Source organism: the organism of the source record quoted next, unplaced genomic scaffold (genome assembly GCF_019419815.1).
Source record: "Pyrus x bretschneideri cultivar Hongxiangsu unplaced genomic scaffold, Pyrus_bretschneideri_v1 Contig25, whole genome shotgun sequence".
Classification (NCBI taxonomy): domain Eukaryota; kingdom Viridiplantae; phylum Streptophyta; class Magnoliopsida; order Rosales; family Rosaceae; genus Pyrus; species Pyrus x bretschneideri.
Genome location: NW_025999557.1, coordinates 1,653,396 through 1,681,371, shown reverse-complemented (window position 1 = coordinate 1,681,371; position 27,976 = coordinate 1,653,396). Strand labels below are relative to the sequence as shown.

Sequence of the window (27,976 nt, the reverse complement as noted above, 5' to 3'; positions counted from 1 at the left end):
AACTATTTTGACTTTGAAGTGATTTTTTTCTCGTAAGTTTGCTAAACGTTATGTGTATGTTGCATAATTTTCACCAGCAGTATAATATATACCTCAGTTTTTTGGCACGTAACATATATTGCATTGAAGAAAATTATGATAATGAATTACTCAACTTTAACTCAATCGGAACAATGTTCTCACAACACTATTAATTTTTGCAACATTTTACGAATGTCTCACAAGATGACGAGGTAGAGTGTGGTTTAGGATTTCTTCTTCTTGTTTTTTGTTTCGTTGGTAAGGTGTGCAAGATTTAACCGGTAAACAAGTGCATTTTCTCACTACACACACAAACACCCTGATGGCCAAGCCTTCAAGGCACAAATCTTTTATTTTTGGCCGTTGGATCTTTTACTCCACATGATCCAACCATTCATTTAATTGGTGTATGCTCTAGAAATTTCGGATAACTAACACGTTTAAGAACGCTACCTCCCAAGTTCCAATTCCTAGTAGCAATATGTGCCAATTATACGAACATTTTACCATAACGATGTGATATATGTTGTGGCCATTTTTCTAAAGGGTTAATAGAGGGTACAACAAATGAAAGTGTGGAGAGAAATTGTAGAATGTTTAAGATTGTGTGATTCTCACATGTCAATACTTTTACTAAGGGTAATGCTAGGGAGACTAAATTTATAGACAAAAAATTTGCAAACTAAATGATGTGTCACCAATATGAATGAACACATTTATCAACGTTTAAGTAATAATTCAACCATCAACATCCATGTCATTTGGTTTACAAATTTAATCACCCTATCATTACTCTTTTTTATTAATAGTAATATAAGAGGAAGGAATAACTTATCCTCCAAGTAATTACAACTCTAATAGTAAAGAATCACTGTAATAAGTGGTAATCTAAAACTCAATATCTAATAACTAGGATTTACACCGTCACTATAATGATGAGCACATGCATACATAGAATTGTAATTTCTTGGAGGACAAGTCTTTCCTATTAGAATTGTAATTTCTTAGATGACAAGTCACTCATTCCTCTTAGATTACAATTAATAAAAGGGGGCATAAAGAGAATCACACCATCCTAAGCATTCTACAATTTCTCTCTACGCTCTCACTAGCCGCACCCTCTCTTAACCCTTTAGAAAATTGGCCACAACATATTTCTATTCCTGTATAATTGGGCATAGATTACCACTAGGCCCCTTACCATGGAATCTTGGAGTTAAATGCTTCACCAAAAAAGTGTAAATCTAAAAATCCATTACGGGATTTTGCTAGCTCTTCTTGCCACAAGGTCTTTTCTTTGTAATTGTTATTTTCGTCACGAAAAAAAAAATAAAAACATAAGATATATCTTGATTTTGATTGCTTGAGATGTAAGGAAACAAAAGAGTTTTTTTATTTTTTTATTATTTATTTTTTTATTTTATATATAACCAAGTTTTGTCTCCACAAACTCATCTACTTCTCTGTTCGAAGTTTGAATATATTCTGAGTTTTGAATGCTGGTTTGCAAGAACAAGAGCAACTCCCTCGTTTTTTCTTTCTCTAAACAGGCATAAGCATCCACAAAGTAAGAAAACTCTGAATCGTACCATCTACAACGAAATCTTCAACTCTCTCCAAATTTTCCCTCTAAATTTTATGGCCATAAAATAAATAATTTTTTTTCTTTAAGAAATCACTAAGAGCATCTCTAATGTGTCAAAAGATAAATATCAAATGTTAATGTAATAGATAACGTGACAATTGTCAAATTTTCTCTTCCTCCAATCTATATATATATATATATATATATATACATATATATATATATATATATATTTTGTTATAAATGATATTTGTAAGACTCATCCAATAAGATAATTATAAAAAAAATTTGGCAGCACTTTTCTCATATGTCAATTTTGGCAGAAGAAAATTCATATGTCAATCCTCGTAGAATTGACATGTCGGTTGAGAATTCTTCATACTTTTAAATTTGATTGCGTGACATTCCACTTAAAATTTGAAACCTCCTTTAGTACTTTTAAAACGACCTAAATTTTTTTTACGTATCGGTGTACAAGTGGTTAATGAAATTTGAGTGTACGAAGATTCCTCTAAGAAAATAGGGAATTTTAACGAAAAACTTCATGTACTGTTTAATTTGACGAAAAATCATATTTTGACATTAAAAAATCAATCATGGTACTATTCACTTTACCCTTTATTTTGTCGTTATTGTTAAAACTCAAAGTTTTCAAACCATTTTCATTAGTGTTCGTAAGAAAATAACTATTAACCCTGCAGGCCCAGGAGTGAAAAACAAGGGCCATGAAATTTGGGGTGGGCCCACGAGGCACAATCTGGTATACCTCTCCAAATATCATATCAATTTTTTATCAGCAGCAGAAAATCTCAAATTCGCCGTCCTTCCCCTTTTCACACAATCCTCCCTCCTCCTTCATTGCATGCCTCCGAGTCGTGCTCTTCCAATTGAATAAATCCGGGGACCCAATTCGGATCCGAACCGGAAACCAGAACCCAACCGAACCCAACCGCGGAGTCGAATTTGGATTTGTGAGGGAGGAGGGCAGCCATGGCGTACAGGGCCGATGACGACTATGACTATCTGTTCAAGGTGGTGCTGATTGGCGACTCCGGCGTCGGAAAATCCAACCTTTTGTCGAGATTCACGCGCAACGAGTTTAGCCTCGAGTCGAAGTCGACGATCGGCGTCGAGTTCGCCACTCGGAGTATCCACGTTGATGAGAAGATCGTCAAGGCCCAGATTTGGGACACCGCTGGCCAAGAAAGGTTTTTAACTTTCTCGATCAATTCATACTTTGATTATTTCAATCTGTTTGCCTCTTTTTATGTTGTTCTTGTTATGGGATTTGGGTAAATGGGTGATTTGATGATGAGAAAATGTGGGGAAATGGGTAATTGGGTGCTGAGAAAATGTGGGAAAATTGAAGGGACTGTTTAGAGATTTCGTTCGCCATACGAATCGAGATCTGTCAACGAATTGTGTTTTATTTTTGTTTTCGGTTTATTGTTTGAACGCTGAACAGAATCTGACACCAATGTAAGATCACTGCTGAATTTGAACATGTTCTCTTGTATTGAATAATAGAATTATCAAATTAAGAAAATGTAAGCTATAATCTCAAAAGAATTGAGCATCGAAAAAGTACTTGTTTAGTTCTTTCTGCTTGGTTCATTGCAGAAGGATAAACTTTTGAACAGTATAAGTAGGTCATCGGGTATGTGAAGATGTCTCCTGTACCGTCAGATGTAAATCCAACAAGGGATTCTACTAATGTGGCTCTATGTGTTGAATAGTGTGTTTTTCGGAAATAGGATTGGTACTGAATATTCGTTGCTTTCCTTCTACCGAGCAGATGTAGTCCTTAGTTTGTGTTGCTGAACCTTTTCGGTAGCAGACTAGAAGATTTGAGATAATAGGTTTCAGGGCATTGAATAATTTGTTATTTTGATGTGGTTGCTGTTGTCATTTGTGAATGATGATTGCCTGAATTTTAAGTTTTGAGTGATTTTTTCTTTTGTTGAAGGTACCGTGCAATCACAAGTGCATACTACCGAGGAGCTGTTGGCGCTTTGCTTGTCTATGACGTCACCCGGCATGTGACATTTGAGAATGTTGAGAGATGGTTAAAGGAGCTACGGGATCACACAGACTCCAACATTGTGATAATGCTCGTGGGTAACAAAGCTGACCTGCGTCACCTGCGTGCTGTTTCTGTTGAGGATGCCAAGGCTTTTGCTGAGAGAGAAAACACCTTCTTTATGGAGACATCAGCACTTGAGTCTATGAACGTTGAAAATGCGTTCACTGAAGTCCTAACACAGATATACCATGTAGTCAGCCGGAAAGCACTAGAGGTCGGAGATGATCCTGCAGCATTGCCCAAGGGACAGACCATAAATGTCGGAAACAAGGATGACGTTTCTGCTGTTAAGAAAGATGGTTGCTGTTCTGCCTAATCGTGAGAGCGATAGGTCAAGCTGAAAGGCGTCGTCTTCTCATTTTGCTGCCCCTAAAGTTTCAAGATTTGTACCTGTCAACACATGGAATTTATCATTGACTTTTTACCGTATGGTATTGCCTGAGTTTTTTGGGGTCGGCTCTTAGTTTTGGAGTCAAAAGAAATGTCACAGCTTCCGTCTTATGTCAATTTCTTGATTATTTACCTACGATCTTTTGTTGATACTTTCGTTTGCTCTAGTTTAGGAACAGTTTCTGGATAATTTTTTTGTATCGGATGGATGATTAGTTGAATGTATGATGATTTAGCGTCTTCCCTTTTATGGCTCAAATAAGTACATTGCCAGTCGAAAAGGTTTTACATCATAACACGAGGCGGTTTTAAGGACTCCGAAACATTTTCGAGTTAAGAGATCAAAATATAACTCGAGGACACTTTCAGTGACCATTGTTACGATTAAGTCAAAATCTTTTACACCGTTTTTATCTACCAGAAGAAAATTCTAGAATGCTGCAGAGTACGAGGTACTTCGTGTGTTTTAACCATTAGATTTTGATTTTTGATTTTTAAATAAAAATTTACGGTAAAAAACATCTGGAGTCTGCCATACTCAGGGTGCTGTGGAGGAGACTGCTTTCTAAAGCGACTACTGTTAAACCTTTTTGATTTAAAAACCTTAGACCAATGGTACTTAGTACTATGGCCTAGTGGTATTCTTCTTCATTTATAAGTGAGAAGATTCAATTCTTGCCACAGACGACTTCGAGCAAAATTATTATGGTTAGCCCACTATGAGGCTTAGGCCTGGTTTGGTACTAAGGTGATTCTGAAAAAAGTTGGTATCAAAAAAAGCTAGGAGCTGTTTTTGTGTTTGGTAAACATTCAGCTTCAGCTTTTTTTTCACAGTTTTTGGTGAAAAAAGTCAAAAACAAGAAGCTGCAAAACCCAGCTTTGAAAAACCGGTTTTTTTTCACATTTGTTTTACATAAAAGTTTACCAAACACTATAACACTATTATACTGCTTTTTTTTTTTTTTTCAAAAGCACTCTAACAAAAAAGTTTACCAAACACTCTGCTACTTTATTTCACAGATGCTTATTCTCACAACACAGCAGAAGCAGCTTTTTTTTCAAAGCACAACAATACCAAACTAGCCCTTACACCGCTCCTCCACCTCTTAGTGTAAATAATATCGCATGTTAAAAATAAAAAAATAAAAAAATAAAAAAAACCTTGGACCAATAAATTTATGTATTTTGTTTAATCAAGTAAATTTATGAATTTAAAAAACAAATTGTACATTATTCAATGTAATATATTGTTCTATTTCATGAACATTTAACCAAGCAAAAACTCTATTCAAGTAAAAAAAGCCATAGTAACACAACACACCATACATACATCAATGGCTTCTCGTGTCAAAGGTGTAAAGAAATCAGGAAACTATTAATTTATGTATTGCGTGAGACTTGTATGAATTTTTTTATGATGTCTAATATTATAAATTTCGCAAACTATTAACATAACACATTATTCTCAAGTCAAGACCGACCTAAAATATTATTTAATTGTGATTATTAATTAATTAGATATCAAATTATTGAAGTGTTACTATATTTTGTTAAATAGATTCTCAAATTTAGAGATTATAATCTCTCAAAAGAATCTCATAGCTTGTTGTACCATATTCTATATCCAATTAGTCACCAACGGAGCTACACACCACAAACATGCAACATGAAATTTACAGTGCCTAATATCAACATAAGAAACAGAAGCATTAAATTCTCATTCAAACATAGTCATTTCAGCGTCGACCGATCATTTTTCATCGACAAAGATGAATTATTCAAAAAAATAAACAAATAGTTGGCACAAATGAACAAAATGTGGCTTAATTACCAAGAGTAATACCGCAGAGGCAGAATAATAAAATTTAAAAAAAAAAAAAAACAAAAAGGTCTGTACAAGTTTGATAGGTACATGACCAATGTTGGTAACAATTGGTCGATATATATTATATGCCGGTGCATATACAAAAATATATAACAAAATAAAGTTAGATGAAAGAACAAAGGAAGAATCCCTTGTCATTCAACTGTCGCCCCCTCTATACATTCTTCTTCCCTGTGTTCAACGCTTCGGATTTGCAGACAGGGCAGACATTTTTCACAAGCAACCACTTCTTCAAGCAACTTGCATGATACTCGTGTCCGCAGTGGAGAATTCCTATCTTCTCGCGGTTCTTGTAATTATCCTGTAAAATCCCGAACGCAACAATGGTGAATTGACCAGCAATATGTATTTTCTTTTTAAACGGTAACTATTAGAGATTCACAAGTATGAAGCTACTCAATTGCACGTAACTATCAAGACGAAACAATATGTTGGAACAAGTTTTATGGTACCTGGCATATAATGCAGGAATCGGCTTCCTTCCCTGGGGATCCAGCATCTTCGAGGTTTAAATTAATTGAAGATGATAAATAAGACCTTGTCTTTAGTTGTTTTCTAATGGCCTCATCTGACAACCCAGTGCTTACATGGCCAATTTGCTCCTCCAATGCAAGAAGCTCCTGCAGTCGAAAGTGGGGTTTTCAGGTTAAAACTCTGCAGAAGTAGCATAACTATCGGAATAACAGAATAAAAGTGGTAAGAACATAAATATATCTGAGAATCCATTGGCATAGCTAAGGAACTCTTTTATCTTTTGCTTTATCTGCACGATTCCGCAATTCGTTGATGTATCTAAATGAACAAGTAGGTAATAATGGAACTACTTCAGTTACCTCATATGACATGTCCTCTATGTCCAACCGCATGTCTCTGTGCTGGTCAAGAAAGCTTCCATAAAAGTTAGGAACATCTACTATGACACCCTCCTACAAAAAAATTCCAAAAAGGTTCAGCCAAATATAATCTCAAATGTAGATGGTAAATACTAAATGCATATACCATATACTTCCAAATAACACACAAACAATATGTGTGTGTGTAGAGAGAGAGAAAGAGAGATTACATCAGCCTGAAGAACTCTGAAGTGGGGAAGGTTCTGGTGTCTTAAAGCTGCCTCGGGAATAACTCCTTGGTGTGGCCTGTATACCCTAAAACCATTCGAGGGAATAGATCCTGGTTGCCTACGACCAATCTCCAAACCATTCTGAGAAGGATTCATGGTGCTGCGCGAGGAACTTGTGGGTAATCTATATGAAGCTGCTGTGGCACCCTGGGGGATAAAATTAAGGTTGTGGCCTCTTAATCCTTGCATGGGTGGTGCTACACGTTGATTATGATGGTGGTGGTTGAGCGGAGGAGGATGCCGGAGAATAGAGGAATTTCTGTTGCTAGATGAATCATGATATCTTTGCATACCCATGTTCGCGCTGTCCATCGAACCTACCGTGACATTACCCCCTGTGAGAATGAGCCACAGAGAGTGAGTGTTCCAATTAATAATTAGCACACTGGTCATTAAATTAAGACACATAGGTGTGTTTCCTTAATTAGATCAATACGTTGTAAGAGCAACTGAAACATGACTTTTCAGACATTAAATGACCTAAGCAGATGCAAATAGGAATCCAATTATAAGGGAAGAAAATACAAGCCAGTACTGACCATGCATAAAAGGAATAGTAGGAACTGGATTCCAGGATGGAGAACTTCCATCCCCACTGTTACTACTTAAATGTTGATCCAACCAAAGTGTTCCAGCCGGCTGAAAGTGCTGACCCGCATAATTTACTTGATTTAGAAGGTTATGGTCATGTGTCATAACAGAATCAAGCCCAGTTGTAGCTGATCTGTTCCTCATATTACTCTGAGGTCCTGCTTCCATAATTGGTGGATTGCCAGTTCCCGCATACTGAGGCAAGGCATAAGTTACAGCATCCATTACAGCAACTCCATCAGGATTCCTCAAATTCAAAGGAGGCACTGAAGAACTAGGGGTTGCAAAGCCATTAAGATATTGGAAATTCCCTGGTAGGCCTTCAGGGTTTTTTCTCTTAAACTGACCTCTAGCATCATCCATTATGCGATTATTTCTACCATACTCATCTGCAGAAATTCCAATGGCTCCATAATGGCTAGAAGATGGCGACGGATCAGAAGCACCATGATTTAGAGGAACAGGTAACACCCCAGTACTAGACGAAGGAGTCATGTACGAATAATAATAGTTGGCAGGAGTCGCAACGCCCAAATCAAGATTATGATGATGCTGAACACCAGTGTACTGGGCCATCCCGTAGAGTGCAGCATTATCATAACCCTCGGGTAAATGTTGGGCATCAAAACTAGTAGTGCCCCCTGAAGCTGTTACCATTGTGTGAACATTGCGCTGTTGGATACTAGAAGCGCCCCCAAAATGGACGGAGGGTGGGGGACAGAGATAACCTTCACCTTGTTGATTCATTTCCAAATCGATCATCTGACTAGGGCATAGCATATTTCTTTGCCCCATTGAAGTCTCAAATAATCCCTTCACTCCAGCCAAGGTATCTACAAAAATCAGTCAAATGATCAGTTAGGACATTATAGAACATGGAACAAGTCAAAAAATAACATTTAGATGCATACATGGTCCAGTTACCTGCTTCACAGTGAGCAAGGAGTTCCAGGGTTACCAACTTTTTGGGATCCACCATACATTGTGATTCAATTATCTAAACCGTTTATTTTTAAAGTGTCCATTTAAGGATCATGCCAAAAATAATCCAAATATGCAATCATTTAACCACTTGATTATCCTCAGCTATTATTTTAGTGTTTACAGACAATATAAGTGTCCATCTAGTAGCTGAAAGGTTGGTTGACCGTGGAATTCCTCACTCCCCGTGGAGTGGGTGAACAGGTCTATAAGTTATACCCTCCAACGTTCAAACTTTAGCACTAATTTCCTTTGCCATCCTTTATGAATGATTCAGTTAAATTATAAACAATCTTTGAAAAATAAAAATAAGGTCATTTTCTATATAAATTTTTTTGTTCAAAGAAGAAGAAGCAGAAAAAAAAAAAAGAAAAAAAAAAAGGTCATATAGTCTTCTAGAGTAAGAAGTTCAAATCTTGTAACTAAGCACAACCGATGTCACTGTCAATGACAATAAAAATAACCTAAGGTTTGGTAGAACGTCAGAATCAATCTCCCAATTAAGGTTCGGTCAATTATACAGTAACATGGTAACTGAAATTTGATACTCAAAATGCAAAATCATCATAGAAACTCCAGCAAAAGATTAGTCCATGCAGCCACAATAACAGGGTGATCACACTGACCACAAAATACTTCAGGAGTGGAAGGAAAGCATAAGAAAACCCTCAAGAAGCAAAAAATATCTCAAAAAGAAAACTGCTTCTTTCATCCGCCGTACGAGATAATGTGAACTCTTTAGGTTGCCAAAAATCCAATTATCCAGCATATTTCATTCTTTTTAAAGGTAACTAAAATCATGAATCCCCATTCCCTAGTGAAACATGATGAAAGATAAGCATATTTTGATAAAACAAATACCCACTGCTTGTCTTAGTCTACTACTCTCTACCACAAGTTTGTAACCTTAAAAGATACCATGTGCACCTGAAACTAATGGAAGGGGGAAGCACAGGTTTCACTGTTAAAAAATATTTTTAAGAAAATGTGGGAGAGAAGTTCACTCTTCCAAATTTATACCAACAAATATTACCTTTCTCATCACATCCCGTGAACCATACAAAGAAGTCTTATCCATGACTTTGTCCAAACTAATTCCATACATAACTTCCTATTCTCTTCAGAAAGTAAAAAACTTCCCCATTATTGATTAACCCATCTACTAAAGAATCCCACTCGGCCATACACACGTTTAAGCAGTGGCGGATGCATTGAGGGGCAGCTGACCCCCCGAACTTCAGTGAACGTCCATGGATACCTTGGGTGCTAACCCTCCAAACATCGGTGAATGTTCGTGGATACCTTGGGTGCTGCCCTTTTGAAGATTAGAGTTGGCTTCATACATGCCCTCCAACTAACTTCAAGCCTACCAAGACTTGGTGAATGTCTATGGATACCTTGGGTGCTGCCCCTTGCATACATTAACAGGTGTGCAATATGTCTTTCCAAATGACTTCAGGCCTACCAAGACTCGATAAAATGGCAATATGCATGCTATTTCTGGTAAAAAAATTTGCGCGCTGCGCACGCTATTCTTACTGACTTCCCTAATATTATTTCCTGGATCCACCACTGCGTTTAAGTATAGCATTGATCTCATGGTCACAAACAATACGTCCTTTTTCGATTCAAACCTAGGATCTTCATACTCACCTCACCCTTCTCATGCCACTTGAGCTAAGGTTCACGGGCGAAAACAAACAAAACACTCCAAATCAATGTAATCAGCAGTTACGTGCGAATTATCATAATTATGAGATTCTATGAGCTACGAAAACAACAAGAACAAGTCCTATATTGACAAACCTCGTGAAGAAAGAAAATCAAGCGACAGAAAATACAGTACCACACAGCTTTAGACCATACAATCACAGATTACACCATGAAATCTAATATAACATAAAAAAAAATAAAAGTAACATGCAGATGATAACTTCAACAAACTTGGTTCCATAAATTCGAGTACCGTTGGACGTATATAAATTACCCCTTAGTTTTGCTCATCAGTTTGAGAGAGGGAGAGGGACAAATCCTATGTAATATTTATTTAAATTTGAAGTTTTTTTTTTATAATTTTTTTTACTTTGCTAAGAAAATCAGAAGAAACCCAAATTTATTTCAACAAAAAATAAATAAATTTCCCGAACTCTTAGAAAAAAATTAACATAAGTACAAATTACATACTTTATTATCATAAACAAAGGGATTATATCCGAAGAATGTCGAATTTCTTCAAAAAGTTCCTGCAAAAGAAAAAAAAAAAAAAAAACCCAATTCAAATCGTCGAAATTGTAATCGGAAAGAGCAAAAAACCCTAGAGCTGAAATTAAACGCTAACGGCCATAAAAGCTTCAAAATTTGCCGCAAATAAAGAGAAAATCATGAAAAAGTTTGAGAATTTCAGTGAAATCGGCGTAGAAAAAAAAAGAACCTCACCGTAACGAAAACCGATCAAAGCAAGCGAGATCGAAAGGGTACTCCCAGAGAGAGAGAGAGAGAGAGAGAGAGAGAGGAGAGAGAGAATGGGGTATTCAATGTAATTGGGACACAGAGAGAATTGAAATTCTGGGTGTTGTTCTTTTATATCCAGGAATCAGGATTGAAGGGAATATTGATTTTATATACGGTTTAATGGCTCTGAGTTTCTAATTCTGACCGTTTATAATTTAATTTTTCAAAAAGGAAAACAAATTTAATAATTTTTTAATTTTATTTCCAGTTTTTCTTCGGTCACTTTTTTCGATTCCAGTTATGACTTAGGTGGTTCTGTTTTTATTAGCTAATAATTAGGTTTATTAAAATCTAATTTTTTATTTATTTCAATTAAATTATGTAAAAATTAGATTGGATTTTGTAGTTTTTTAATGGAGATTTTACTTGCCCAATAACAACGTTGGTTTTCTGTTTCTCGAAGGCAAGTTACACACACCTGACCTGTTAGAGAGATTTTATAGCGAGCTTGGAATACAAGACCAAATACTACATGTTATTATATAATTTAAAAAACAATTGACCTGTTATATAATTGTATGATAATATATAATTTTGTTCTGTGTTTTGAACATTAAAAATTCTCTCGAATTGTTAAGGCCTTACTCATGCATTAAATTTTGCACCTTTGTTTTTTAGGAAAGAAAATAAAGTGTAGGTGGATCAAAAAATCATAGGACTTTTACTACATTTAATCATCTGATTTGAAATTAATTTGTATTTGTGTGTAATATCCCGTATTTAAAAAAAATGATGATTATAGATGATGAGCAAAGTTATTTTTATGTAATAATTTTGTTGGGTTTCTTTTTATACGCTATATGTACATGAATTTATATTTTTGATATGTATACTAGTGTCAACATAAGTTCATTTTGCTACAAGATTATTTCAAAAACTACAGTATTATTTCATGTTCATATGTAATTAGAGAGATTTTTAGTTTGAATCGGAGAAGGGGATTATGATGAGTTTGGATAAATTTTTCTCACAAAGGCTAAGTGGCGTTTTGGCAACCATTAGAGAATAAAGGGGAGGGGTTAGTCACTACTCTAGGTTGAGGTGGAAGTTGGTAATTAATAGAAGCTAATAATTAGGGTAAAGAGGTGGAGTCTATAGCATGTGTATGTTAGTCTATTTGCATGTAGGTGGCAACGCTTTGAGGTATTAGAAGTGCTTACTCATCAATCTATAGGAATCTTAATTATTAGGATGATATTCACTACTCTAACTAGAGAAATATGACAACTTATTGTGGTTAAAACATTTCATGTGGACTTTGATGCAAGGGACATCCTGCATGATATTCATTAGTTCATGATTAGGTTAACATTTGGTGTGTTTCTATGGAACACATAATAGGGCAAGTGATTAGCTTAGCATTTGTTGTTTTTCTATTGGACCACATTTCATTCTTAATGAGTAGGACAACACTTGTTGCCTTGTTATTGGAACACATTTCATTGTAATGATTAGCACAATACTTGGTTTCTTCCTATTGGCACACTTGGAAGCTTTCTCCTCAAACTAGATGGGAATGAAGATGCCATGCAATCTTTATAAATGAATGAGTAAAGAACCAATGGAGGAAAAAGGGAGAAAAGAGAGAGAAATAAGAAGAAATAAAACAACTCCAAGAAAATGCCATCCTCCCTTTCATATACCTCTTTATTTTTCTTTTACATGTTGTTAAGGCTTTAAGCCATCTTTCATTGTATTTGTAAGTCTCTCATATATAGTGAAATACAATGAAAGCAAACCCCAGTGGATGTAGTCGATTTGGTGAACCACTTAAATCGTGTGTTGTTTATGCATTTCTATTTTGGAGATCATTGCCATAAGAAGCACTCCCACTAAACTATAAAAAAAATATCCATTTACTTCCCTTGAGAATGTTGTAAAATAAGGGGAGGACAAATCCCAGAAAATGCATGAGAGCTTAGCCAACAGAATTGCTCTATGGAATTCAAATGGATTTATGCATCAATATGACCTAGAGAGAGATGGAGTAAAATGGTAAAAGTAATAGTTCTCAATTAAATTGTTGTGTGTTATTCATACTATATATTATTGATAATATAATTTTGGCTACTAACAATTTGATTAGTGTTGCATATATAATACAATTTTGGCTACTAACAGTTTAATTAGTGTTGCTGATGTTATAGAGCATGTGATTATTGATATCCTTGTTACATGGCACATACATAAACATTCATGCAAAGCAAGAAAGAGAGTTCAATTGTGTTGAGTTTTGTAAAGTGTTTGAGTTGTGAGGATATTCAAGAGCTGAAGTTTGCTTTGAATATAAAATATTGAACCTTGTATATGTCAGGCGTAGGGTGCAGGGTTTGAGTATACAATTGGTTGATTATAAAAATAATGAAACCTTGTATATGTTAGGCATCGGGGGAAGGACTTGAATATACAATTGAGTGTCAGGGGAAGTGCCTGTATAATAAAGTGGAAACTAAGAGTTTAATTATAAAAATTGGGTTTAAGGGATGAACGGGAGTTAACTCATTCTCTAACGTATCCGAAGCCAAGTGGTATAAGCATGGTATGGGACGTGCAGACTTGAGTGCCTTAGGTATGTGTTGACGAGATTAGAAGGGAGTGAGTACATTCATCCATCTCATCTGCATATATTTCATGCATTTGAAAGAATTGTTACAATTTAATTATTATTTTGTTAGTAGTTTTTGTTGTGCATTAATTTTTGCACTATAGTTATTCCGCTGCCTATTTTAAAATTTTGAATGTTAGATTTTGTTGATGTATGGTGTAATTGTTATAATTTTATTTTATTTTCCACCATATCTTGGTTGTAGAATTTATTTTTATAGCTAAGATATGGCTCACACCCTAACTCATGAATAGTCTTTATTTGCGAGTCGGGGTGTGACATTGTGATGCGAATATCTTGGGATCCAAGGAATATATTTTTTAGTTTCCCAATGAAAAGAGGGGATTTAAGTCATTCCCCTTTTCTTTTCTTTTTTTGGTTAAACGATAGATTTTGTTAGATTAGCTACCGACAAAGTTTGAACTCACGCCGTCATGTAAGAGAGATCAATACATTTCCACTACTATAGTAAATGACTACTTGCTTTATTTTGTTTGTTTTTAACGATAATGCTTTTTAGGAGTTATTATTTCAAAAATTCATTATGCACTCTTTTATGATTAAAAAAAATTACAAAGAAGAAATAATGCATAGTGACTCATTTTGATTGCTAATAATATTTTTTTTTTTTTTAAGAAAAACTATTGTATTTATGAAGATGTTTTTCAGAATGAGCTAGAAAAATAGTAAATGTCATTGACATTCTAAAAATCTTATCATGCATTCTTTATAAGTCTATTTTTCTTTCTAAATATAAAAAATTTAGAGTGCAAAATAAGAATTCTAGTGTGCCAATAAAGATTCCCAAAAAATATCTTAATAATTTATTTTCCTTCATAAAAATAGTCCCATCTGCCAACAAAGATACACTTCAATTATATGAATAGTGTATTTTTGCTTAGCACTCTCAAGCACTGTTTTAAAAACTTCCACCTAGCATTTCTTAGGCTTTCGAAAATTAACAAATGACTCCTAGGCACTCACCTAGGTCGTGACTCTCACTTAGACAGAAAATAAATAACTTTTATTTTGCATTTTATTTTTTCTATAAATTGTAAGAGAGTTGTTGAACAAACACTCATTATATTAATGTTCACCACCATATTTATTACCATTTGATGAGTTTGTGAGATATGTATCTATTAACTACACAGATTTTGAAATTCAATTTTGTCTACCTTTAATAAATTGGGTGATGAACATCACCATTACTTGAGAGTAGTAAACAAAATAATCCCGTAATATGAATAGTCGCAACTATGCATCAACTTATCGCAAATGTTCATCGTTTTGAATCTTGTTAATTAAATGAAACCTAGGAGATCTTCTAACCAAACAGAAAAAAAAAAAAAAAAAAAAAAAAAAAAACATAGAAAACTTCATTTTAATCCTCGGCAAAGATGACTTTTTGATTAAAACCATGAGTAAAATCAAAATCTAATTTTAGTCCCTTGATACATTAATGACCTCATTTATTAATTATATTTTGATGTTTTAATTATTTATCTTTTTCTTTCTAATTTTTAATGTATTAATTTTATTTCATTATAATTTTTATTTTCATTTCATTCATCGCAATATATTTTGTTGTGAACATTTAGATAAACTAATTTTTGTTATACAATATATTTCGATGTACTTTATCTTCTTCATTTAGGTATATTAAATTCATTATAATACATTTCGATGCATACATTTAGGTACACACATTTTGGTACATGCATTTCGATACAAACATTAAAGTACATTAATTCAATATAATACATTTTCGGTACTATCATTTCGTTGCATACATTGCGGTACACACATTTAGGTACATTAATTTAATATTAATACATTTCGGTGCATATATTTAGGTACATACATTTCGGTACTAACATTTAAATATATTAGTTCAATATTATATATTTCGGTACTAACATTTAGGTACATTAATTGAGTCTTTCAAGTTTGAAGAATGTTAAATAAAATTAATAAATTAAAAAACTCTTTTTTGGTCAAAAAATAAATTAAAATTTGTGTATTAATAAAAATATTTAATGGGAGACATTAAATAAAATGCACATTAATTATTTTGAATTAAGGACACATTAGGGACTAAAATCAATATTCAATCTAACACCAGGTTTTTTTTTAATTTTAATCTTCTTAAAGGATTAAATTTCAAAAACCCCAAAAAACTATGACCAGAACAATAATCAATTGGACACATGTAAGGTTATCTCATATACGAATGCATTTCACATGTATGTAATACGATGATTTCTAATAGTGCAATTAGAACAAGTAATTTTACGTAATTTCAGAGTACGACTATTTCCAACATAAGAACATATCTATTAATTTTCTCTCTTGTGTACTATGTACATAGTTGACCGCTTCCACCACCACCAGCACCACAATATTGCATTATGGTTTCATATCCACATGCCAAAAAAAAGGGGCATCAATTCATGTGATAATGACATTTTTATAAAACAAATGATGTTATTATATCAAATGATATCGAATGCATGATATTACTAAATCCGGAAAAGATCAATGGTCAAATATTAATAAAAATGTGTAAAAAGTAGAATGAGTGTGAATATCACGTCCTTAAAATGATGGAGTACCCTTTGGGGGTGGCATTAGGTATATGTAGATTCGGGAAAGGGATCCTCTTCGGATCCCTTCCACCTGAGCCAACTGAGCACGAAAAATTAATCAAACGGCTAAAAACAAGGAGTCTCATTAAAAGTTATAACAACTTTAACTGTTTGATAAAATTTCAAGGGCTCATATTTTGTGCTCAGTTGGCTTAAATGGAAGGAATCCGAAGAGGATCCTTTCCCGTAGATTCACCCCTTAATCAATCCCACATGGCATCAAATAATCACTAATTATCTTTTCTTTAATTAATTTTGTTTTGAAACAAAAACAATAAATCATGAATACTTTGGTGACCAATAAAACCCACTTCCCAGAAACTCATTTACAAAATAAACAATATGTAGAATTGTTGACCTAAACAATAAACCTACACGCACTGACACACACACACACACACACACACACACAACAGAAAATTAAAAACAAAAACGTTTTTATCGTGCTTCTTTCTCCTCTGTGTCATCCTCTTCACGAAGCCGCCGTTTGGCTTTTCGGTCAGTGTGTTAATTTTTTTATTTTGGTCAGAGCTCAGAAATGTGTGTTTTGAAATCAGAAATCGTTATCCTTATTGCAACTTATTTCTATTGTGATAAGCAGAAATATGTGAGAGAGGGGGGAGACGACTTAAATGGTACAGGTACATTGTTATATTGCAATATTTTTTTACAGTTATATCTAATCTCCTGATCCTTGTGGAAAGGAAATAAAATTTTACGTACTTCCTTTCGAGAATGGAGGATTAGAAAAATCTTAGCAGCTTTCTTCAGACCTCAAGGTAATGTGCCAAGGAAACAATGACATGTGGACAAAAACGTAAGTATGCCTTTACTTTGGTGGTACGGAGTGTAACCGTAACAGTGTAACTGTCCTATATAAGACCTTCTTGAAACTACTACGGTTGTCTCTTAACAATGAAATAAAACATATGTTATTTTTGTCCACGTCATTGTTTTAGACAAAAAACATTATGTCACGGTCGAACTTGGATTCTTTCCCCTCTTATTTTCATCTCCTTCTCTCCATTCCTCTCACACTCTCCATTTTGTCTCTCTAAAAAAAGTAATATAAAAAATTAACGTGATTTAACTGTAACCGTTCAAATAGAAGAAGAAAGAAGAAGAAGAAGAAGAAGAAGAAGAAGAAGAAGAAGGTGGAAAAAAAAAAAGAAGAAAAAAAGAGAACCATACTTCGTTACGGTCTACTGGTGCCAAGTGGTTCAAAATGCCAAAAGAATATTTCTCACATTCATGGTGCATTTACGTAACGGTAATGAAAATAAAAAAAAATTGAATTGAGGAGGAGTTGGAATGAGGAGAAGTCAGAATCGGATTCTTATTGAAGCTGTTTACTTAAATATTCTGGAATCGGAATAGAATTCCATAAAGCTGTTTACTAATTTAGTAGAATCGGAATATAAACCAGTATGATTACTAAAATGCCCTTATCACAAATCAAATATTTTATATACTTTAATGGGTTTATAAGGAATAGTCTTGGAAATAAAAAAAAGCAAGTGAGGGCATAAAGGGAACAAAAGTGTCATTCCGATTGCCCAAACAAGCAGGAATTGGATTACCACCTATATCTAGGGAATCCAATTCCACCAATACAAGGAATTGAATTCCAAAATTTTTGTGGGCCCCACAGCTTTTTTGATTCCTCCATGTTTAGTAAACCTTAGAGTACTCCGTAATCGGAATTTAATTCCACATTTTTATTCCGATTACGAATATGTAAACATGTTATCAGGGTTGTAAATTACCTATTTATAGAGGGAAAGTGCAGCTTTTGTCATGTGGTCCTTTCTCTTCTAAATCCTAAAATAACAAGGATTGAGTTGAGGTGGGCTCATTACCTTTTTTTTTTTTTTTTTTATTTCTGGCTTTTAGAGTGACTAATGAAAAATAAAAATAAAAAAGTTAAGAAACAAAAATAAAAAAAAAGCGTTCAGAAATCGTTTTCTTAATTTCGGGTATTAAATTATGAATTTTATGACATGTTTAATTAATATGAATGTGAGGAGACGCGAATTGGGGAATTTATGAATATGAGAAGTAAGGAAATGTATTCAGATCAATTTATTCCTAAGTTAATCTTAATCTCAATTTTCAGGTATTCATTTATATATTTCAAGGAGAAACCCGCATTTTCTCTAATTCTATATGTATTAGTAAACATAAGAAAAGTTTAGAGTTGAGGACATGTTTACTTGGTATGGAGGTGAGAACGAATGCGTATGACAATACCATGAAATGATTCTAAACACCTGTATTATGATAAGCACAAAACAATCAAGAATCATATGATTCTAAAATATGTCATTAATGTGGAATTCGCACTTTATAATACATGTATGTTAGTAATAAAAATAGTTATAATATCCATGTTTTGGTAAATATAAAATTTGTTAAAAGAGTGAAGTTAAGAATCGGAAAAATACCAATACTCATTTTATATAAGTAGGAGTAATGCTATGTAGATTAATTTTTTGACTACATTTGCATTTGATGTGCATTGATAGAAAATAAGCATGTTAATCAACATTTAAGTAATAATTCAATCATCAACAACCACGTCATACGGTTTACAAAATATGCTTTAATAGATGGTCTCCTTAATATTAGGAGGTTTTTCAGTGTGCCGGGAACATGAATCAAAACACGAAGTGTCATAATACAACTGGTTGAAAACTTGAAAAAAAAAAAAAATTCAACTTATTGTATTATGACATCTAGTGTTCTGGACCCTATTCCTGGCACACTAAATTTTTTTTTTTTTAGTATTACCCTGTAAGTAAACATGTGGTTCATATCATCTTCAAAGAAACAATCCCCTTTTATAAAGATGAGATTAGTTTTTGACCAAAAAAAGAGAGAAGAAGATGAGATTACCCACCAATTATACTCAACTAAAGTCATGTCTCTAAACTTTTTAAGTTTTCAATACGTTCTTTTTAATCCAAACCACTTCAGCTCCTAAGCTCTTAGAATTAGCCTCGAGTCAAAGAATGAATTAAAAATTATGATTAATCAATAGTTTGATTACCTATATTTTTTTTAACTACAAGAAATATTTCTATTTTAACAACACTAAAGAGACAATTTTTAGCCAAAATGTCCTGAAATTGATATAACTTCTCATTTTGGTCATTGAGATTGAAAATCGATAGAAGTAGTTCTTGAGGTTATCCACCGTAAATCATTTTGGTCGTTCTATGAAAAATCTTCAGCAAAGGTATTTTTGTCAAATTAACCACCCCACTTGATCTCATGGTTTCTTCAACTTAAAAAGATATTTTTCATAGAACGACCCAAATAATTGACAGTGAATAATTTTAGGAACCAAAGTAAGGAATTGTATCAATCTCAATGATTATTTTAACTAAAAATCTAAAAAAGAAAGAAAAATTAAACTCGGATGTAATAAATTGAAAATGAAAACCTTAACAACCATAACAATCCGCCACTTGCAATTACTTTTAATTTAAAACCACATACGAAACGAAGACTCGAATTCCTCTTTTGTTCTCTCTTTCTTTCTTAGGCTGCCGAGCAGCAGCCCAGCCATTCCAATATTTAATATCTAATTATGTCATCAAATTTGGGTTTACGTGTTGTCCATGAGAAACTTTTATTAACTACATATAAATATTTAATAAATTAAGCATATCTGTTCAATCCTTACGCATATGTTCGACTCTAGCAAAAGTACAAACAATAGCCAGTCAACGTTCCACATCACTTGGCATGTCCACGGTTATTCTTCGCCAGAATTTAAAAAAAAAAAAAGAAAAAAAAAAAGGGCAACTCTTAACCAACGTGACTCCCTGCTTTGCGAGGCTCGTCGGGAAAAGAAAACTTCTATCGTACTCAGTTTTATCTTTATTTTGCAAAGAGCCAGAATCATCAAAAAACCAAAAAAAAGATGCAGCATCGACACGAGGGAATCAAATACGGTGTCTCTAGTGCTGGGGTTGATGCCCTTGGCGAGTTGAAGACGATTATAATACAACCCAAAAAAAAAGGAAATAAGGAGTTGCTCGCTTTTGATCCAATGGTATCTATCTTCTTAATCTTAGAAGAGGTTTTAAGTTTGAATCTGTCCCTTCGATCAAAGAAACAACACACAAGCATTTGCTTTCAAATTCACTTTCTATGCAAAAGCGAAAGCTACAAGTTGATTGCAGAAAACTTGAGCATGGACAAAAGCAAAGCACAAACACATTGTAAAATTGAGAGATTCATCATTCATAAAGATTATGCTTTTAAAAGGGTTGTGGATCATGCAGCCGCCCAAATGATGCCAAAATAAACCAAATCAGACATTTAAGTATCTTCCTTCTTCCTTCTGTAATTTGCTTAAACAGTGGTTTAAGACCAGATTCTTTCACGTTCCATAACCTCAAACCAAAGACCATCGACAGATACGCATACGTTTGCCTGCTTTTTGTCAATTCAGGATGTTTGCCTGTCGAAAACCCGCCGGCCACGACTTCTATGTTTTCCATTTTTCTCCCTTATCCTAAGCCTCAGAGATTCTTTGTTCTTGTATTTGTTTAGAAAAGAATCACTAAAGGTTGAAAATTTGGTTACAAGGTAGGAGGGTCTAGAGAGAGAGAGAGAGAGTACTACAGAAGCATTAGGTACCTGAAACGGCAAAGTTCGTTCGAACAACTCACTCACCGACAAATTCTGCAAGGCAAAAGATACAGTGGAGTTAGTTGAACAAGAAACTCACAAAGGATTACTGTGTGCTCAACTCAACGTAACCGAAACCTGTATATAGCGACGATGGGGATGGCAACGGTTCGGTTTGAGAACGGAAATGCTAGATTTATCCTCATAACCACGAAAATTAACCATATTCAGAACCGCAAATTAACCATCGGGAATTATCCATAACCATATCCACCAGGTAACAGATTTTCAATCGGTTATCGGTTATATCCATCTTCGTCAAAAAAATTATATTCATCCAATTGACACATTATAAATTTTAGTAGATACTAATTCCTTCATTAAATAGCAACATCCAATTAGAAAAGTGTTATTGGCACTCCAAAAATCTCATTCTACACTCCTCACAAGTGTATTTTTCTTTCTAAATATAGAAAGTTTGGAGTGTAGAATGAGAATTTTGGAGTACCAATAACAATTCCCTTACAAAAAACATAACAATATATTTGAAGTTGTTCATGATAACACGCACCAATTTCTTAACAGCGAGACTCTTGAAGAGAGATGAATCTGATAAACTTGTAACATTTGATAATTGATATATAAAATGATTCAATGAATTAATTTGGTTGAATATAACAATAAGAGTATTGAATTGATGAGGTTGTTGGTATGCCACATGCATCGTGCATAATAAAGATAATATAGGATTTGATGCATGCATAATGAATTAGTATAGGGAGAGTTCGGTAAATTGAATAAAATTATATTATATATCAAATATATATATATATATATGTATATATATAAAATATTTAGGTCGGATACAGAGACAGATACGGATTAAGGATCCTTATAACCATATCCAAAACCACAACCGAATAAACTTCACGGTTTTTCCCCATATCCATACCATACTTGAACTTTCATATCCAAATCTAATCCATTCGGACGGTTATCCACGGTTATCGAATTTAACGGTTAGAATTGCCATCCCTAGACGATGTTAAGTTTAGATGACCAAAATGGTACTTTCCCCAAACCATGTTTCCAATAAAATACGAACAATTTCCATACACTTCATAAAGACACTAGTAATGTAAAATAAGATTGCGAAAACTATGGTAATTTAATTTGAGTTTGCTTGGGCTACAGATAATACAAATAAAAAGGTCAAACGTTAAAAGGAAAGCAGCCGAATTCAATTACTGGGCATCTCCATAACTTTATTTCACTTGCGTCCCTCGCCTTTTTTCTGCTCTTTAGCTGAAATGATCATAGACCATTTTGAGTAAGGAGAAAAAGAAGAAGGATTATTAAGATTTTGAACAAATAAAACATGAAAGGCAGAGGAGTATCACAAATGGGAACAAAAAAAATAATGATGAATCAGGGTACACACCAGCCTTTTCCTCCTCTCGCTTCTTAGCGGCCTCAGCCCTTTGTTGGCGAATCATGGCTAAGCGTTCTGCAAGAACAATTTAAATTAAAGAATGAAACAATGGCAATCGAGGCGATGCACATGAAAATAAACTACCGACTCAGATAGAGATATACAGGGTCACAGACCATATTGTTAAGCGACACAGAGACGCACATAACAAGGGTAACAAACGTATTGAGAAATTATTCCTATATCCTGGAACTTGATGCCAGAAAGCCATAAAGGAAAGCAAATATGGAAAACACAATATGATAGTGGGTACAGTGGAGCAATTTTATGAGCTGCATCTTTTTATTAACCAAAAGCATTTAGAACCATGCAGGGATACATGATCACATCGATATTCGGCACAACCAAACGACACTGTAAGTATGCAGGTGACTGAAACAAAAGACAAAATTCCAAATCACTTGCAAAGTTCCAGAAACAGAACTTTCATAGGTTGGAGTACACAAAAAGTCACCACCTAAGTTGAAAAATCTATCCAGGAAGAACCATGGATGGCCTGGACATGCTATGTTTCTCCCGTACAACTAATTGTCACTCAACTTTGGGCGAAGCATACATCTAGTTTTAGCCACTAGTTACTGGAGTGACATATCAGCAAGGAGATATAATTACAAGATAAAATATGACTTTTCATACAAAAATATCGGAACCCATGTTATGTGTACGCGAATTAAGAAAAATCAGTTAACATATCATTACGTGCCTAATATAATTAAATCGACTGCCAAATACAAAGCTGGAATTTGTCAATTTTCCACATTACCTAAATCCTTTTTTGCTTGTTCCGTTTTTCCCTGTTCCTGCAACCTCATGTACCGCTCATGCGCCTTTTGCTTCTCGATCTCCTCTCTGCAAGGGATGGACATTAAGTTGACACAATACTTGGCCTTGGATCACTCAAATATTTGACTAGGGACAACGAAATTCAAAATATTGATCATGAGATTTCACAAATCAATCATATCGAAATAGAAAACTGCAACTAAAAATTATGTGACCTCAAGGAGGTTCAATCGTCAAAAGTACTATTTGGAAGCATAAAACTATGAGAATAACATCCAGTACCCCTATGACTAAAGATACACGGAATCACAGACAGAATGCCAGGGCATAAGCATAACATGACAAACATATTTCAATAAATTCAATTTCATCCACCATTTTCCTAAATCCTTTCAGCAAAACATAACTTTTGATAAAACTATTGTTTTATTCAAGAGTGCGGCTGCCGGCTGGTGAAAATAATCTAAAAAACAAATTATAATTTACCCCTATAAAGTTCATTTTTGATAAATTATGTGTAAAATTCCGCTTCCCTATGGTTCAGAACACTAAAAACAGAGTGATGAGTTAAATGTTTTAAGGGCTTGACCAAAACAAAAATGTTTTAAGGTCATATCATCATAGGGTACAGAGTCAAAAGCCTCATATGAGGTACAGTTTAACAGATTTCATATCCATTGAACAAATTCCGGTGGTCTCTTTTGCCTGTGTGATATCAAAACTAAAACTAGAAACAGGAGAACAAAAAAAAAATCCAGGTCAGCCTAGATAATGTAGGATAATTCCGGTGCTTAGAGATAAAACTGGATGCCACTATTAAAGCCTCATGCTCTACTGACAGTCGCATGGAAGATGCATTAATAATCATATATTTGATATTAACAAGTTATAAATATGTGAAAATAAAACTGAAGAAAAATGGGATAGAAGAATCATCAATGAAGAAGCAAGATTTTGTTTCACAATTTAGACACTGCTCAGATACTTGCCACGGAACTTGTTCCATAGATATTGAATGTACAGGAGGTCAGGAACATTGCATACCTTTCACGCCTTGAGAGTTCAGTCGTTTTCTCAATCTGCAAAACAATAACAGAAAATAAATTTACCATAATGAGTTAATACTGAAAATATACAAAAATTCTCTTCACCAACTTACGTCGACATTTTTAGCCTTTACATTCTTTGGTTTTACTAGATTGGGATTCTCAATTTCAATGATTCCCTGAGTGCCTTTCCGTTTCTGTTAACACACAGCCAAAATTGCAGTAAGGTACAAGTAGGAATTAATAAGATAGTTCAATAAAAAGAAGAATGGAATAGAAATAATGAGTATGCTGACTTCGGATTCTTCCTGTTCTTCTTCTGATTCCTCTTCAGACTCTACTTCCTCCTCTTTGGCTTCTTCCTGACGATATCAAAGAAATAAACCTTTAATACCCAGCAACAGCACAAAACTTAAATTCATCCATATCCAAGAGAAAGAGGGAGACATAGTAACAGACGAGGCAGGGTGGATATAATCAATAAAGCCACTATATAGCTCACATACGTTGCACACAATGATATCAATGGCACAAGAAATTTCTCTTTCTTAAACTGGTAATTGAGCAAAATTACTACATGAAAATATCAGTGCCCATGTTATTTGTAGGCTTGTAGCTAATATCCATATTTGGAAAGTAATCTCATATTTGGAAACTAAGCACTTAATAGCCCAACATTCATGGCCTGCCCAAGTCATTCTTACTTTAAGTTTAATGTGCGCGTTTCACTGGATCAAAGACTCAAAGTCCTACTCCCAATGCCAGACTACAATAGGAGCAAATCAGGAGAACTTATTGACTGTTTTGAGCTCAACCCCAAAAGGAGGAAAAATATAACATGCTACTCAAGAAGCAATTCTTATTAAGAATTCTTTTTCATTTATCGGGAAAAATATGATTTTGGTCCCCATAGTTTGGGAGAAGTTCTATTTTGGTTCCAGTAGTTTAATTTTCAAATTTAGACATGTAGCTTACTAATCGTTGCAACTTCAGGACAATGAAATAATTTTGTCAATTTCTTTCACAAAGTCAGCGTGTTTTGGGCAAATGTGAAACCTACAGGGACCAAAATCAGAATACGTCCTTACTTATATGAGATTCATATTAGGGACAAATCTATTATGGGTTTTGGGTCGATGGGTTTACAAGAGTCCTTAAAACACTGGAGCCTGCCCATAACTGCCAAAAGGAGACATACCCTACAGGGCAAAGAAAACTTTGTTTCACATGGTCATCCTTTGAAACATGCAATGCTTAGAGGCATCCACAAAACATGCATTCTTATTGCCTATGGTTGGTTCAGCCACGATTCATATGATTCCTATCGGCCAGAAAGTTTGGGTTACAGAACATCTTGGTTCTGTGACTTCTGCTAAAATAATTTTCCTTTGATAATATGACGGATATGAAACATCATTAAGTTAATATAGATGTCTTCAGTGCATTAATTTAACATTCCAATTCTATGTAGTCCCATCAATGCAAACTCCATAATGAGCATAATGAGCACCTATACACTTTGTACGTATGCATGCTCAAACAAAATACTATAAAAGCCTATTGACGCCGTCGCCTCTAAAATTGAGAATCATGACGGCAGCATGAAAAGTGCAGTGTCTTCAATTAAATCATATAGGAAAAGTGCAATACAAAATGAGAAGGGGCAGATTATTACCCTTTTAAAACTACGTGGACGAGCAGAGCTACCGGCAACTGCAACCATTTGAAGTATAGACACAAAGGCAAGCTGAGTCAGCTCATAGCAGATATAAAAGTTCAAAAGCATTTGAAACAACTTTACCAATCATCCATATAATTTGAAGAAAAATGTCTGAGCTTAAGTGAAACTGATATTGTTAACATCACCCAAATATACAAACTCACAAACCGTTAACTTCATACAGTCTTCAGTAGTACAACTGATAAACTCATAATACAACTAAACAATCATAAACAACAAATCTTAATTGCTGATATAAAAAAAATCTTAATTTTTTTTCCTTACATAAACCAATAAAGCCGTCCAAGAGAAACCATGAGTAGAATTAACATAGTGGAGGGAAATATTCTTTCGTAGTCTGACATATACTATAACCCAAGCAATAGTTAAACTTCATATTTTCTTTACTTTGGTGTAAATTTCAAAGCGTCCCTACAAAGTCATGGGTTTTTCAAGTAAAAGTAGCAGGGAAGTGAAAATCTGACTGAGAATGTTTTCAGAGAATATATCTGAAAAGGGATTCATCATTCATGCACCAACCCCAGGGTCCCCAACTAACAATTAATAAAGCTTGGTTACATTGATTCATTTAACCAACTAATCATCCCAAATTTCAAGCCGACCCGAGTGAATACTCCAGCAAATATATTACAAATTCCAAGGCAAATAACTACCAATAAGCTAGAAGCAACAACTTTGAACAAGTTATCATTTTCTATTTCTTACGACGGTTATCCAATCTACTGGTCCAGACTCCAGAACATTAAGCCGGGTGAAAACAAAAAGAACCCGCATACCAAAATGAACAAAATAGTCTTCAAGCCAATCCACTACCAATAAGCTAAAAGCAACCACTTTGGACAAGTTTTCCATTTTGTTTTCTTACAGAGGTTATCCAATTAACTGCTCCTAAGCTGAACTACGCAAAAAGAACCCACACGCAAAAATGACCAAAATATTCTTCAAAAAATCTAACTTTCACGAAAAAATTACGAGCTTTTAGACTAGCTAAAATTTTACAACCAGAAATGCTTACTGAATTAATACAAATAGAACCCACATGCTGAAATTATCAAAATATTCTTCAAAGAACAAACTTTCATGGAAAAATTTACAAAATTTCAGATTGGCAACCAAAATTCCACAATCAGAAATGCCTAAAAGGTTGAAAAATCAATCTAGATCTAACAGAGTCGAAAACAACTGAGACCCTGCCCATACACATATCAATACACATATACATATACATATACAGATATAGAGAAAAACATATAAATTGTTCGAACCAGATTTGAAGTAAAGAGAGAGAGATAGAGAAAGAGGGAGGATTTTTACCCATCTCTTCGTGAGTGGAGAAGTGGCGGTGGCCGGTGGGCTTGCCCTTGAACTTTCCTCTTCCCATTTTCTCAATTAAAGTTGCAGAGAGGGAGAGAGAAAGAGAAGAAAAGGTAGGGATTAGAGAAAAGGGTTTGGCTGAGTATTTATAGCTGATGCAGGCAGCTGCTGCAACTTTTTGGGTTTTGCCTCTTTGCACTTGAAACCTACCGTCTCTCCGTGGGTGTATTTTTCACTTTCTGTCTATTTAACCATCTTGATCCATGTCAAAGTACACACTTGGAGTTTAGGCTGCTAATTTTGGACCATATTACTGAAATTTTACATCCAAGTATTTTTTAATAATGCTATGGAGATCAAATTTTTTTAAATTAAATTTGTAAACCAAATGATGTAATTGTTGATGATTGGATTATTACTTAACCGTTGATTAACGTGCATGTTTCTTATTAGTGACACATTATTTGGTTTGCAAATTTAGTTTCCCTAGCATTACCCAATACTTGTTATCCAAGTAGCTAGAGAAAAAAAAAAAA

The 27,976-nt window shown here is 34.3% G+C and overlaps 3 protein-coding genes across 4 annotated transcripts; 1 reads left to right on the top strand and 2 right to left on the bottom strand.

The window, feature by feature from the left end:
• Nucleotides 1–2,394: 2,394 nt before the first annotated feature.
• LOC103932541 (ras-related protein RABA1f-like) lies at nt 2,395–4,322 on the top strand. The gene is made up of 2 exons (XM_009342169.3): nt 2,395–2,814; nt 3,573–4,322. Exons 1-2 carry the CDS (start codon nt 2,597–2,599, stop codon nt 4,003–4,005), a joined length of 651 nt encoding a protein of 216 aa, XP_009340444.1. The 5' UTR covers nt 2,395–2,596; the 3' UTR covers nt 4,006–4,322.
• Nucleotides 4,323–5,773: 1,451 nt separating this feature from the next.
• On the bottom strand, nt 5,774–11,256 carry LOC103932551 (probable E3 ubiquitin-protein ligase ZFP1). 2 transcript variants are annotated; one of them, XM_009342187.3, is made up of 7 exons: nt 11,096–11,256; nt 10,844–10,902; nt 7,627–8,511; nt 7,028–7,422; nt 6,798–6,890; nt 6,417–6,584; nt 5,774–6,265 (listed from the first exon to the last, which is right to left on the bottom strand). In XM_009342187.3, the coding sequence occupies exons 3-7, from the start codon at nt 8,471–8,473 to the stop codon at nt 6,119–6,121; spliced, it is 1,650 nt and encodes a 549-aa protein (XP_009340462.1). In that variant the 5' UTR covers nt 8,474–8,511; nt 10,844–10,902; nt 11,096–11,256; the 3' UTR covers nt 5,774–6,118. The 2 variants fall into 2 exon arrangements, with proteins under 2 accessions (XP_009340462.1, XP_009340455.1); XM_009342180.3 differs by lacking the exons at nt 10,844–10,902; nt 11,096–11,256 and adding an exon at nt 8,603–10,796.
• A 10,879-nt stretch (nt 11,257–22,135) lies between these two features.
• LOC103932566 (28 kDa heat- and acid-stable phosphoprotein-like) lies at nt 22,136–27,595 on the bottom strand. Its single transcript, XM_009342198.3, has 8 exons — nt 27,441–27,595; nt 26,061–26,098; nt 24,682–24,747; nt 24,499–24,582; nt 24,384–24,418; nt 23,320–23,405; nt 22,506–22,571; nt 22,136–22,369 (listed from the first exon to the last, which is right to left on the bottom strand). Exons 1-8 carry the CDS (start codon nt 27,505–27,507, stop codon nt 22,335–22,337), a joined length of 477 nt encoding a protein of 158 aa, XP_009340473.1. The 5' UTR covers nt 27,508–27,595; the 3' UTR covers nt 22,136–22,334.
• Between the last annotated feature and the right edge of the window lie 381 nt (nt 27,596–27,976).

Excerpts from the sequence above, each read along its gene's own strand:
- LOC103932541 (XM_009342169.3), top strand. The coding sequence starts at position 2,597 with ATGGCGTACAGGGCCGATGACGACTATGACTATCTGTTCAAGGTGGTG. Across the intron at positions 2,815-3,572 it reads GACACCGCTGGCCAAGAAAG|GTACCGTGCAATCACAAGTG; the intron begins GTTTTTAACTTT and ends CTTTTGTTGAAG.
- LOC103932551 (XM_009342180.3), bottom strand. The coding sequence starts at position 8,657 with ATGGTGGATCCCAAAAAGTTGGTAACCCTGGAACTCCTTGCTCACTGT. Across the intron at positions 6,585-6,797 it reads TAGAGGACATGTCATATGAG|GAGCTTCTTGCATTGGAGGA; the intron begins GTAACTGAAGTA and ends TTTCGACTGCAG. Across the intron at positions 6,266-6,416 it reads ATTCCTGCATTATATGCCAG|GATAATTACAAGAACCGCGA; the intron begins GTACCATAAAAC and ends GGGATTTTACAG.
- LOC103932566 (XM_009342198.3), bottom strand. The coding sequence starts at position 27,507 with ATGGGAAGAGGAAAGTTCAAGGGCAAGCCCACCGGCCACCGCCACTTC. Across the intron at positions 26,099-27,440 it reads CTCCACTCACGAAGAGATGG|TTGCCGGTAGCTCTGCTCGT; the intron begins GTAAAAATCCTC and ends AAATGGTTGCAG. Across the intron at positions 24,748-26,060 it reads GTCCACGTAGTTTTAAAAGG|GAAGAAGCCAAAGAGGAGGA; the intron begins GTAATAATCTGC and ends TGATATCGTCAG.